Genomic DNA, 10564 nt, shown 5'->3' on the forward strand with positions numbered 1-10564 from the left:
AACGATGACATAAGTCAACCAATTCAGCGAGCCTGACCTCCCGATCCCGTTAGTCACCTCTTACGACAAGCGTGGGTTGCTGAAGACCAGTTCTAAACCGGATCTTCACCGGACTAAAACTCAACTCATATGAGCGCCGATGAGATTAGATATATGAACTGTCTACAATAATATCTGCTCCTGACGGCTTTTACATTTGTAACTCAATTAAACATTTAAATACAAATGAAATCCCACTTTTTTAATTCGAAAAGTCAGCATCTTGCAGTCGTTGCATGGCTAACCGACAATGTTAGGTTGGGGGTTCTTCGTCGTGTGATGCTGGTTCTGTGCAGCTTGAAGGAGACGCGGCAGTGTCTGCGTCCATAAGGTGACCCGGTCCTTGTAGGGCTTGGATCCGACGGACATTGTGGTATTCAGCAGTAGATAGTGTTCCCCTGGCTCCGAGAACTGAGGCCAAGTCTGGTGCAGGCCATACTGTACAGCGTTGTTGGGATCACTGTAAAGTAGAAACAGCCTTCAATGATTATCAGGTCACTTATAATATTTCACAACATTGAGGTGAGCTACATAACCTTTGCGTTATGTCACTTTTAATGACACAAGAGCCTGAAGTAAAAATCTCAAAAGTGAAACAAAATATGTAACTTTGATCATTGGAACATTGCATGGTCGCAGTTAGTCAAGGATAAGGTAAGTACATATGACCAAATGCAGTTGGTCAATGTACTGCAGACGATGACGTATTCCTGTCATTCCTCCTTGGAGGTATACCTGATCACTGTAAAGATGTATTAGTTGTAACATTTGGTCAGAATTGGTGGTAATCATTTGTTCCTCAGTTCGCTGTTGGGAGAGCATACTCCGGCAATGTTCATAAATACCTACAGATCTTTCACAATGGAACATTACTGTATAATTCAAGTACTAATAGACAATTTTCTGTACTGTTGTTTATCAGATAAATGTAATCTTCATTTTATGGAGGAAATAAAGAATATCTATCTATTTTCTATTTGTCAAATTACTCTTGGCTTTAACCAAATGAGCTTGAAATACAAACAATAACAGTGCAATGACTGTCTGCTGGGGATAGGTGCCTCACTCTGGGAGTCTGGGTTGCAAATCCCGCATGGGACTCAACCTGACAAAACTATTAAAATCTGTACTTTAGTCAGAAAGTGTAATCCCAAATCCCAATCATATGGGAAAACAAGGCAATAGAAATACATTGTGTGTTGCGGAAAGTTTAACGTATTCTGTAAGTGTAAGAAGTTTACTATACACATGTATTTCAATGTGCCCATCAATTGCTGACTACACATTGCACTCTCATCCTACCTTACTGACAGAATCAAACCAACAAAGCTCACCGCATTCCATACAAATGTTTATGAAGATTATTTGGCGAACATACCCATGATGTCTTTCAGCAGCCACAAACAATCAAACGATGGCTTTCTCCCATTCGACCCGTGAAGATCCGGGGTAGAATAGGTCTTCAACAACCCATGCTTGCCACAAAAGGCGACTATGCCTGTCGTAAGAGGCGACTAACGGGATCGGGTGGTCAGGCTCGCTGACTTGGTTGACTCATGTCATCGGTTCCCAATTGCGTAGATCGATGCTCATGCTGTTGATTTACAGACCGACCGACGCCATATAGCTGGAATACTGCTGAGTATCGGCGTAAAACTAAACTCACTCACTCACTCACTTTCTCCTTTTCTGACACACTCAAACTAAACTCGTCCGTCCTAATTCTTACAACCATTCTTGTAAAAACGTTTTACCAAACATACCCATATCTTGCAAAATCTGTCAGCAGTCCCATCAATGTTTGTGAGAGCTTCCTTTCCGATTCATCTGGATCTGTTGAACTGATGGGGAAAACCTTTTGCGAAAGCGCCCAAGATGGCTTTGCTGAGACCAAAAGTGTAATAGAGGTCTTCGCCATGATCTATCCTCTTGCCATGACCGCTCATAAAGGATGGGATGTGGTCAAACACATACATGTAGGTCTTCTTCCCCGTTTTCAAGCTGCTGGTCAGCTTTGAATGCGCCCTGGCAAAGAGCGTCCATGGGGCAACCATTCCAGCATCACCAAGAGTGTCCATTACTGCCTGAAGATTAACGGTATGGCTTTGAGAGGGGGCATACACCTTAGCCACGGCCTGTGTCATGTCAGAAGAAGATGCTCCGAAATAAACCTGAAGAACCTCTGGGATGAAGATGTTCCTGTAGAATGTCTTGCTCTGAACCGATGAGGATAATGAGGAGTGGAACAGACAATCAGCTGCTTTTCAAAGTCTCTTGAAGAATCCCACCTTCATTGCTTACCACAGACGCCATGCAGTCCAGATTTTGGATACCTGCTTAAGATAACCTGGGGAGCTCATTAGTAACAACGGGTCGTCTTTGACAAATATCCCATCAATAGTAGGTACAAAATAGAACTCGGCTAATGCTGTGACGGGTTCATTTTCCATTGGCCATGATGCTGCAGACACGGTCCTCAGACAGGCGATCATGGATGCGGAATCGCTCTGGGAGGAACAGTTTACTTTTTTGAGCCAGTTGTCGTGCATATTTCAGAGGGTTCCTTGTGTGAGCCAATGACGACGAAACAGACCCACTCTGCATGATTGCCCTCTGAAACAAACCCTTGGACCCTGAGTACAAGGCCTGGAATGCCACACTAGCGGATCCTGCAGATTCTCCCATGAGGGTAATGCTGTTGATGTCCCCGCCAAAAGATGCAATGTTTTTCTTGACCCATAGCAGAGCAAGATGCTGGTCCGAGAGGCTATAGTTTCCCGCTGACACGTGGTCCTTTGTGCTGAGGAACCCAAGTGGCCCCAAGCGGTATTGGATGGTGACGACTATGACCTGTCCATGGGCAACTATCGATGAAGTATCATAGGTGAAAGCATCTCCTGAAACGAACCCCCCCTCCATGTATCCAGACAATTACAGGTATGTTACTGGTTTCCGTAATTGAGGCTGGAGTGAATACATTCATTGTTAAGCAATCCTCGTCCCCAGTGGCACCATATCCACCAAACGCCTTGAAAGTTTGGACGCAAGCTGGACCTTAACTGTTGGCTTTAATGATGTGATTAAACCCAGGATGTGGGCTGTGGTCGCTTGAACCGTCTGCCCCCAGTAGGTGGAACTGCAAAGGGGATTCTTAAGAATGCATGATAAGGTGTCCAGTCCTCGGTGACGTTCGTGGTCCCCTCAACTACAACCCAAGGGGTGTCAACGATGGGTTGAGCGTTGAGGTATTGCAAGGTAAACAACAAGGTGAAGACACCAATAAGAACCATTGTGTTGTCATGAAGAACGACCATACTCTTGAGGCTTAAAAGCTTATTTTATGTAACAGTCACGTGTGTTGTTCAATCGCAATGGTAGTATAAATAGCTTTCAAGATACAAGATACCCTAGTTAACTCCTCTTTATCTGAAATGAAAAATCGACCAGACACTTTCAACATTAGAAATGTTCACAAATGATAGTCAGGTTGGATTCAAGCCGCTTTGATGCCTGTTTCTGTTATTTTCTTCACTCGAACTGCAAAGGCCCTATCCGCTCGTCCCAAGAACTAATTAGACTAGACGCTGATTAGCTGATGAAGCACTTTGAACCTTAACCCAGGAGAGGCACAACAGGAACAACTGCTTGCTAACAATTCTGACCACATGATCGCCTGAACAAGAATCGATTATTTTCACTCTATAAACATCCAGATAGTATTATCGCAAAGTGCGACATTAAACAAAACCAACCAAAATGATCTTCGTTCTTAGCCCCGTTCCACAAGGCTGTCTTAGCGTCATGTCTGTTGTAAATCTTTGTTAAAACATGGACGTCATGGTCATCTTAACACTTGTTTTTTATTTTGTGAAGCATAAGTTTTGTGCCCAGTTCCATTCTAAGCCTTAATACTATAAGTATTACCTAGGGGGAAATGGAGACTTTTCTCATGGAATAGGCCTTACACCTGACTGCGAATTGATCATATCAAAAGAAGTGTGGTTTGCATGACTTCATTTTGAGTTGCTCGGAGTTTTTCATTTGTCCAGGGCCCGTGAACCCTTAAAAGGAGACCAATGTTTCTTAGTAATTTCTGGTCCATAGTTGATTATGAACAGGCTGGAATACTGCCGAATGGAGCATCACACAACAGTCATACAAACAAAATATTTACTCACTCTCTTTGTAACACATTCAATCTCAAATAGTTCACCCCATTCCCGCGATTTTTCTTCCAAACAATATTTGAGATACCTACCCATGTCTTGTGAAATCTGTCAGCAGTCCCATCACCGTATGTGCAATCTCCTTGTCGGATTGGTCTGGATCAGTTATATTGTATGAGTACGCTTTTGCCATAGCCAACACGTTTTGGTTGAGACCAAAAGTGTATAGGACGTCTTCACCATGGTCCACCCCCTTGCCATGACCAATGATAAAGGATGGGATGTGGTCAAACACATACATGTAGGTCTTCTTCCCTGTTTTCAAGTTGCTGCTCAGCTTTGCATGTGCCTTCGCAAAGAGTGTCACGGGGGCAACCATTCCAGCATCACCAAGAGTGTTCATTACTGCCTGAAGAGTAACGGAATGGCTTTGAGAGGGGGCATACACCTTAGCCACGGCCTGTGACATGTCAGAAGAAGATGCTCCAAAATAAACCTGCAGAAGCTCTGTCATGAAAGTGTTCTTGTAGAATGTCTTGTTCTGAACCGATGAGGGAAATGACTTGTGGAACTGATTATCAGCTGCTTTTGCCATGTTTTTAAAGAGTCCTCCTTCATTGCTCACCACCGACACCATGCAGTCCAGATTTTGAAGTCCTACCTGCTTCAGGTAAGTTTGGGAGTTAATTAGAACCAGTGGATCGTCTTTGACAAATACCCCATCAACAGTAGGTACAAAGTAGAACTCGACTAATGCTGTGACGGGTTCATTTCCCATTGGCCATGATGCTGCAGTCAACTTCTTGGCAGACACGGTCCTCAGACAGGCGATCATGGATGCGGAATCGCTCTGGGAGGAACAGTTTACTTTATGAGCCAATTGTCGTGCATATTTCAGAGAGTTCCTTGTATATGCCCATGAGGACGAGGCAGACCCGCTCTGCATGATTGTCCTCTGAAACAAACCCTTGGACCCTGAGTACAAGGCCTGGAATGCGACACTAGCGGATCCTGCTGATTGTCCCATGAGGGTAATGCTGTTGATGTCCCCGCCAAAAGATGCAATGTTTTTCTTAACCCATTGCAGAGCAAGATGTTGGTCCCAGAGGCCATAGTTTCCCGCTGACACTTTGTCCTTTGTGCTAAGGAACCCAAGTGGCCCCAAGCGATATTGGATGGTCACCATTATGACCTGTCCGTTGGCTACGATCGATGAAGGGTCATAAGTGAAAGCATTCCCTGCGATGAATCCCCCTCCATGTATCCAGACAATTACAGGTATGTTACTGGTGTCCGTAATTGAGGCTGGAGTGAATACATTCAGTGTTAAGCAATCCTCGTTCCCAGTAACACCATTACTGCCAATCAAGTTGAGAGCCTGAAGGCACGCTGGACCATACTTGTAGGCTTTGAAGGTATGGTTAAATCCAGGATGTGGCTGTGGTCGCTTGAACCGTCTACTCCCTGTAGGCGGTACAGCGAAGGGGATTCCTAAGAATGCATGATAAGGTGTCCAGTCTTCCGTGACGTTTGTGGTCCCCTCAACTACACCCCACGGGGCGTCTATGACAGGCAGGGCGTTAAGGTGTTGCAGGGTTAACAGCAAAGTGAAGACCCCGATGAGAACCATTGTGTTGGTTTCAGGAACGACCACACTCTCGGGGTATTTCATGTGCCAGATACTCGCTGTGGTTGTATAAATAGCTGAAGATAACGTCAACCTTATCTCCACTGTAACATGTACTAGACAGATTGGACAATTCACATGTTCACAAATTGAGTTGACATTAAAGTCTCTCTGATGGCAGTTTATGTACATTTTCCCCAACTGAGAATTGGAAAGGATTTGCTCGCTCGTACCGAGAACAAATAAACGTCAACGTTGATTGCTTGATCAGGCTGTTCATCTGACGGGACCTCCTTACCTACGGAGGTCTCATCCTATCATGTTGAAGAAAGGTAGGGAATTGAAGGCATTTCACGTGAAATAGGCTTTATACCTGACTGCGAATAGATTATATTAAAAGAGATCGGAGTTACAGGACTTCATTTTGAGCTGCTTGGAGTATTTAATTTGTCCGGGGCCAGTCAACCCTTCAAAGAGGATCAATGCTTCTTACTAATTACTGGCCCATAGTTCATTATGAACAGACAGTAATACTGACGAATGGTGCATCACACAACAGTCTTACTAACATTATATTTACTCACTCTCTTTGTAACATATCAACACATTCAAGCTCAAACAGTTCACCGCATTCCCGAGATTGTTCTTCTAAACAATATTTGAGATACCTACCCATGTCTTGCAAAATCTGTCAGCAGTCCCATCATCGCATGTGCCAGCTTCTTTTCGGATTGGTCTGGATCTGTTATACTGTATGAGAACGCTTTTGTGAAATCAGCGATGAAAGATTTGCTGAGACCAAACGTATACATGAGGTCTTCACTATGATCCACCCCCTTGCCATGACCGCTCATAAAGGATGGGATGTGGTCAAACACATACATGTATGTCTTCTTCCCTGTTTTCAAGTTGCTGGTCAGCTTTGCATGTGCCTTCACAAAGAGTGTCACGGGGGCAACCATTCCAGCATCACCAAGAGTGTTCATTACTGCCTGAAGAGTAACAGTATGACTTTGAGAGGGGGCATACACCTTCGCCACGGACTGTGACATGTCAGAAGAGGATGCTCCAAAATAAACCTGCAGAACTTCTGGGATGAAGGTGTTCTTGTAGAATGCTTTGTTCTGAACCGATGAGGGTAATGAGGAGTGGAACTGTTTATCAGCTGCATTTGCGAGGCCTTTAAAGATTCCTCCTTCATTGCTTACCACGGACACCATACAGTCCAGATTTTGAAGTCCTACCTGCTTCAGGTACGTTTGGGAGTTCATTAGCGTTAGCGGATCGTCTTTGACAAATATCCCATCAACGGTAGGTACAAAGTAGAACTCGGCTAATGCTGTGACGGGTTCATTTCCCATTGGCCATGATGCTGCAGTCAACTTCTTGGCAGACACTGTCCTCAGACAGGCGATCATGGATGCGGAATCGCTCTGGAAGGAACAGTTTACTTTTTGAGCCAGTTGTCGGGCATATTTCAGAGAGTTCCTTGTATATGCCCATGAGGACGAGGCAGACCCGCTCTGCATGATTGTCCTCTGAAACAAACCCTTGGACCCTGAGTACAAGGCCTGGAATGCCACACTAGCGGATCCTGCTGATTCTCCCATGAGTGTAATACTGGTGATGTCCCCGCCGAAAGATGCAATGTTTTTCTTAACCCATAGCAGAGCAAGATGTTGGTCCCAGAGGCCATAGTTTCCCGCTGACACGTCGTCCTTTGTGCTAAGGAACCCAAGCGGTCCCAAGCGATATTGGATGGTCACCATTATTACCTGTCCATGGGCAACGATCAGTGAAGGGTCATAAGTGAAAGCATCCCCTGCGATGAATCCCCCTCCATGTATCCAGACAATTACAGGAATGTTACTGGTGTCCGTATTTGAGGCTGGAGTGAATACATTCAGTGTTAAGCAATCCTCGTCCCCAGCAACAACGTCACTGCCAATAAAGGTGAGTGCCTGAAGGCACTCTTGACCATAGCTTTTGGCTTTGAAGGTGTGGTTAAATCCAGGATGTGGCTGTGGTCGCTTGAACCGTCTACTCCCTGTAGGTGGAACTGCAAAGGGGATTCCTAAAAATGCATGGTAAGGTGTCCAGTCCTCGGTGATGTTTGTTGTCCCCTCAACTACACCCCACGGTGCGTCAACGACGGGTTGAGCGTTGAGGTGTTGTAAGGTAAACAACAAAGTAAAGACCCCGATGACAATCATGCTGTTGGGTTAAAGAACAGCCACACTCTGGGAACTCGGATTGTCAGTCACATTGTTAAATCCATGACTGTGGTCTTAGAAATAGCTGTGTTTTAAGATACCCTAATAACCTCACCCTTATCTGCAGATTATAGTGAGTGAGTTAGTAAATAATTAATCGGCAATATTTCAGCCATATCGTGACTCTGCAGATTATAGAAACTTGCGATAATTGGTAAAGGGTGGGGATTAAACCTTCAATGAACTGTACGAATGTTTTGGTACAAATGTCATGGCACTCACAGACAGCGTAGCATTGATGAAATCCACAACAGTATACATCGAGGCATTATTTTCCGCATTTTGATTTTGATTGTATTTGTTTTGAGCCAGACGAAAATGAGATGTGCTTGTCTGATTTACCTCGCTCAATCGAACCGAGAATTTGGAAGCTTTGAAACCGTTTACCTGAATCTGCACCAACACGTGTCTCTATGCAAGAATACAATGTTGTTATCCACAAGTTGTGCCTTCTCAGTCACTGTTGTTGTAGGAAAATAAAGAGGTGACGAAAACAACACGGATGTATTAATGGCGATTATATTAGCAAGGTTACAAATAACTCCGGGTTACATGGGCTATCGTTTCACAAACAATACGAAACAAAAGAGGAGGTAATGATCCCGCAATACAACGTACAGCGAGAAGGTATTGGTTACATGATGTCGCCATGGCCCAAGAAGACACCACTTATTATCATTCTCTTAAGCTTTTAATAACTGTTAAATGGACGTTTACTTTGAAGAACAAATCGGTGGTGAAATCTTTGAAGGGCATTTAGAAGTGGAATGCATAAATCTTGCTTTTCTTAAAACGGTGGTGACTTATGAAAAACGTTTTGAAAAACAATTCCCAGGGTAATATCCTCAATATCCCTAGGGTAATATGCCCATAAATTCAAGCATTGAACAATTTTGGTTTTAGGTGTCTCGTGGCATATTGAAAGCCATAATTATATAATAACGTGTGTGGTTTGAATACATTCGATACCACAAAAAAAACAAATCCCCTCACTGAAAGGTATGTCATCAACAGAAAACACCACGGTCACAGATGTTCATATTTTTAAGAAATATGTAACAAAACACTTTTCCGGTAGAAGATACCAGGTGTTTGCCAATAAGTACGTGTATTCTGCCCTAAGGTGTGCTACCTGTTACAAACACAGGCAAAGGCAAGTCAATGTTCACCGAACAAACTGCATGGTACATAAATAAGACATTGCATCAGCGATACGTCTTGTCAATGATATTTGCTTGATACATATGTATGGAAATGTACTTTATATAGTTTGTAAATATACTTCACAGTATCACGAACACAGATATGATGTTTATAGGGCAAGATCTGTCTTTGATTCGAACCCCTGACCACCAGTTCCTGGTAGAATTAGCAGTTGGTAGCGGAAATAGACACGGGACACCCTTGCTCCATGAATAGCGTGAAAAAGAGAGAACCAAGAAAAACCTTCAAACTTGGAAAATACATCTGCATTGTCATTCCAATAAAAACAATTATTTGTGTCGTTCGTTTCTGATGTGTTTCAGCAAGATGTCATTCACGACAAATGTCACGTCCCTTATCACAGTATTCACAGAATACAACAGGTGCCCGCTTTTGCTTAGTCACATGCACACGTGATGGTGGGGCAATTGTTAAGTGCACAGTTGATTCGACACCAGTTGTCCATATCAAGATTCCCATGCCATGGCCCGGAGCCGCGACACTGACCGCTCCCTGTCTGAGCGGCAGACGTTGGCTCATCCGTTTCACTGGTCCCTGAGTCGGCATCGGTACCGTCTTGGGCACCATTCCCTTCCTCCGCATCTGCCCTGGATTGTGCTTCAGCGTCAGCTATTGCCTGTGCTTCAGCGTCAGCTTTTGCCTGTGCTTCAGCGTCAGCTCTTGCCTGTGCTTCAGCGTCAGCTCTTGCCTGTGCTTCAGCTTCAGCTCTTGCCTGTGCTTCAGCGTCAGCTCTTGCCTGTGCTTCCTCGGCAGCTCTTGCCTGTGCTTCAGCGTCAGCTCTTGCCTGTGCTTCAGCGTCAGCTATTGCCTGTGCTTCCTCGGCAGCTCGTGCCTGTGCTTCAGCGGCAGTTTTTGCCTGTGCTTCAGCATCAGCTCTTGCTTGAGCTTCTACTTCAGCTCTTGCCTGTGCTTCAGCATCAACCCGTGCCTGCTCTAGTGCCTGTGATTCAGCGGCAGCTCTTGCCTTCTCTTCTGCTTCTGCCTTTTCTTCTTCTGTTGCCTGAGCTTCTGTGCTTGACGGTGCTGCAATGGCTGCGCTCGCCTTTGCCTGAGATCTGCTCGAGGCATGCAACAGAGCGGCGTCTGGCGCCATGTTTCCAACCACTCCCTGACAGCTGGGAAGTATGGCGATGTCTGCACAATTCCAGAACTGTTCCTGGTCTCCAAGTCCAACTCCACAAACACCGTTGACAGAACAACCCCAGCTGTTGCCTACAAATATGCAATAGAATGTG

The 10564-nt window shown here is 44.7% G+C and overlaps 1 protein-coding gene across 2 annotated transcripts; it reads right to left on the reverse strand.

Moving 5' to 3' along the window:
* Nucleotides 1–226: 226 nt before the first annotated feature.
* Nucleotides 227–8109, reverse strand: LOC124287232 (cholinesterase 2-like). 2 transcript variants are annotated; one of them, XM_046723731.1, is made up of 2 exons: nt 6505–8109; nt 227–499 (listed from the first exon to the last, which is right to left on the reverse strand). In XM_046723731.1, exons 1-2 carry the CDS (start codon nt 8043–8045, stop codon nt 280–282), a joined length of 1761 nt encoding a protein of 586 aa, XP_046579687.1. In that variant the 5' UTR covers nt 8046–8109; the 3' UTR covers nt 227–279. The 2 variants fall into 2 exon arrangements, with proteins under 2 accessions (XP_046579687.1, XP_046579686.1); XM_046723730.1 differs by lacking the exon at nt 6505–8109 and adding an exon at nt 4298–5892.
* Nucleotides 8110–10564: the final 2455 nt, after the last annotated feature.

Source organism: Haliotis rubra, unplaced genomic scaffold, assembly GCF_003918875.1.
Source record: "Haliotis rubra isolate DU_JTF1 unplaced genomic scaffold, ASM391887v1 Scf4, whole genome shotgun sequence".
Taxonomy (NCBI): Eukaryota; Metazoa; Mollusca; class Gastropoda; order Lepetellida; family Haliotidae; genus Haliotis; species Haliotis rubra.

What these genes read in the sequence shown, in the direction of transcription:
- LOC124287232 (XM_046723730.1), bottom strand. Translation starts at nt 5,877, where the DNA reads ATGAAATACCCCGAGAGTGTGGTCGTTCCTGAAACCAACACAATGGTT. An exon ending in ACAGATTTCACAAGACATGG is followed by an intron (nt 500 to 4,297) that starts GTAGGTATCTCA and finishes TCTACTTTACAG; the next exon opens with TGATCCCAACAACGCTGTAC.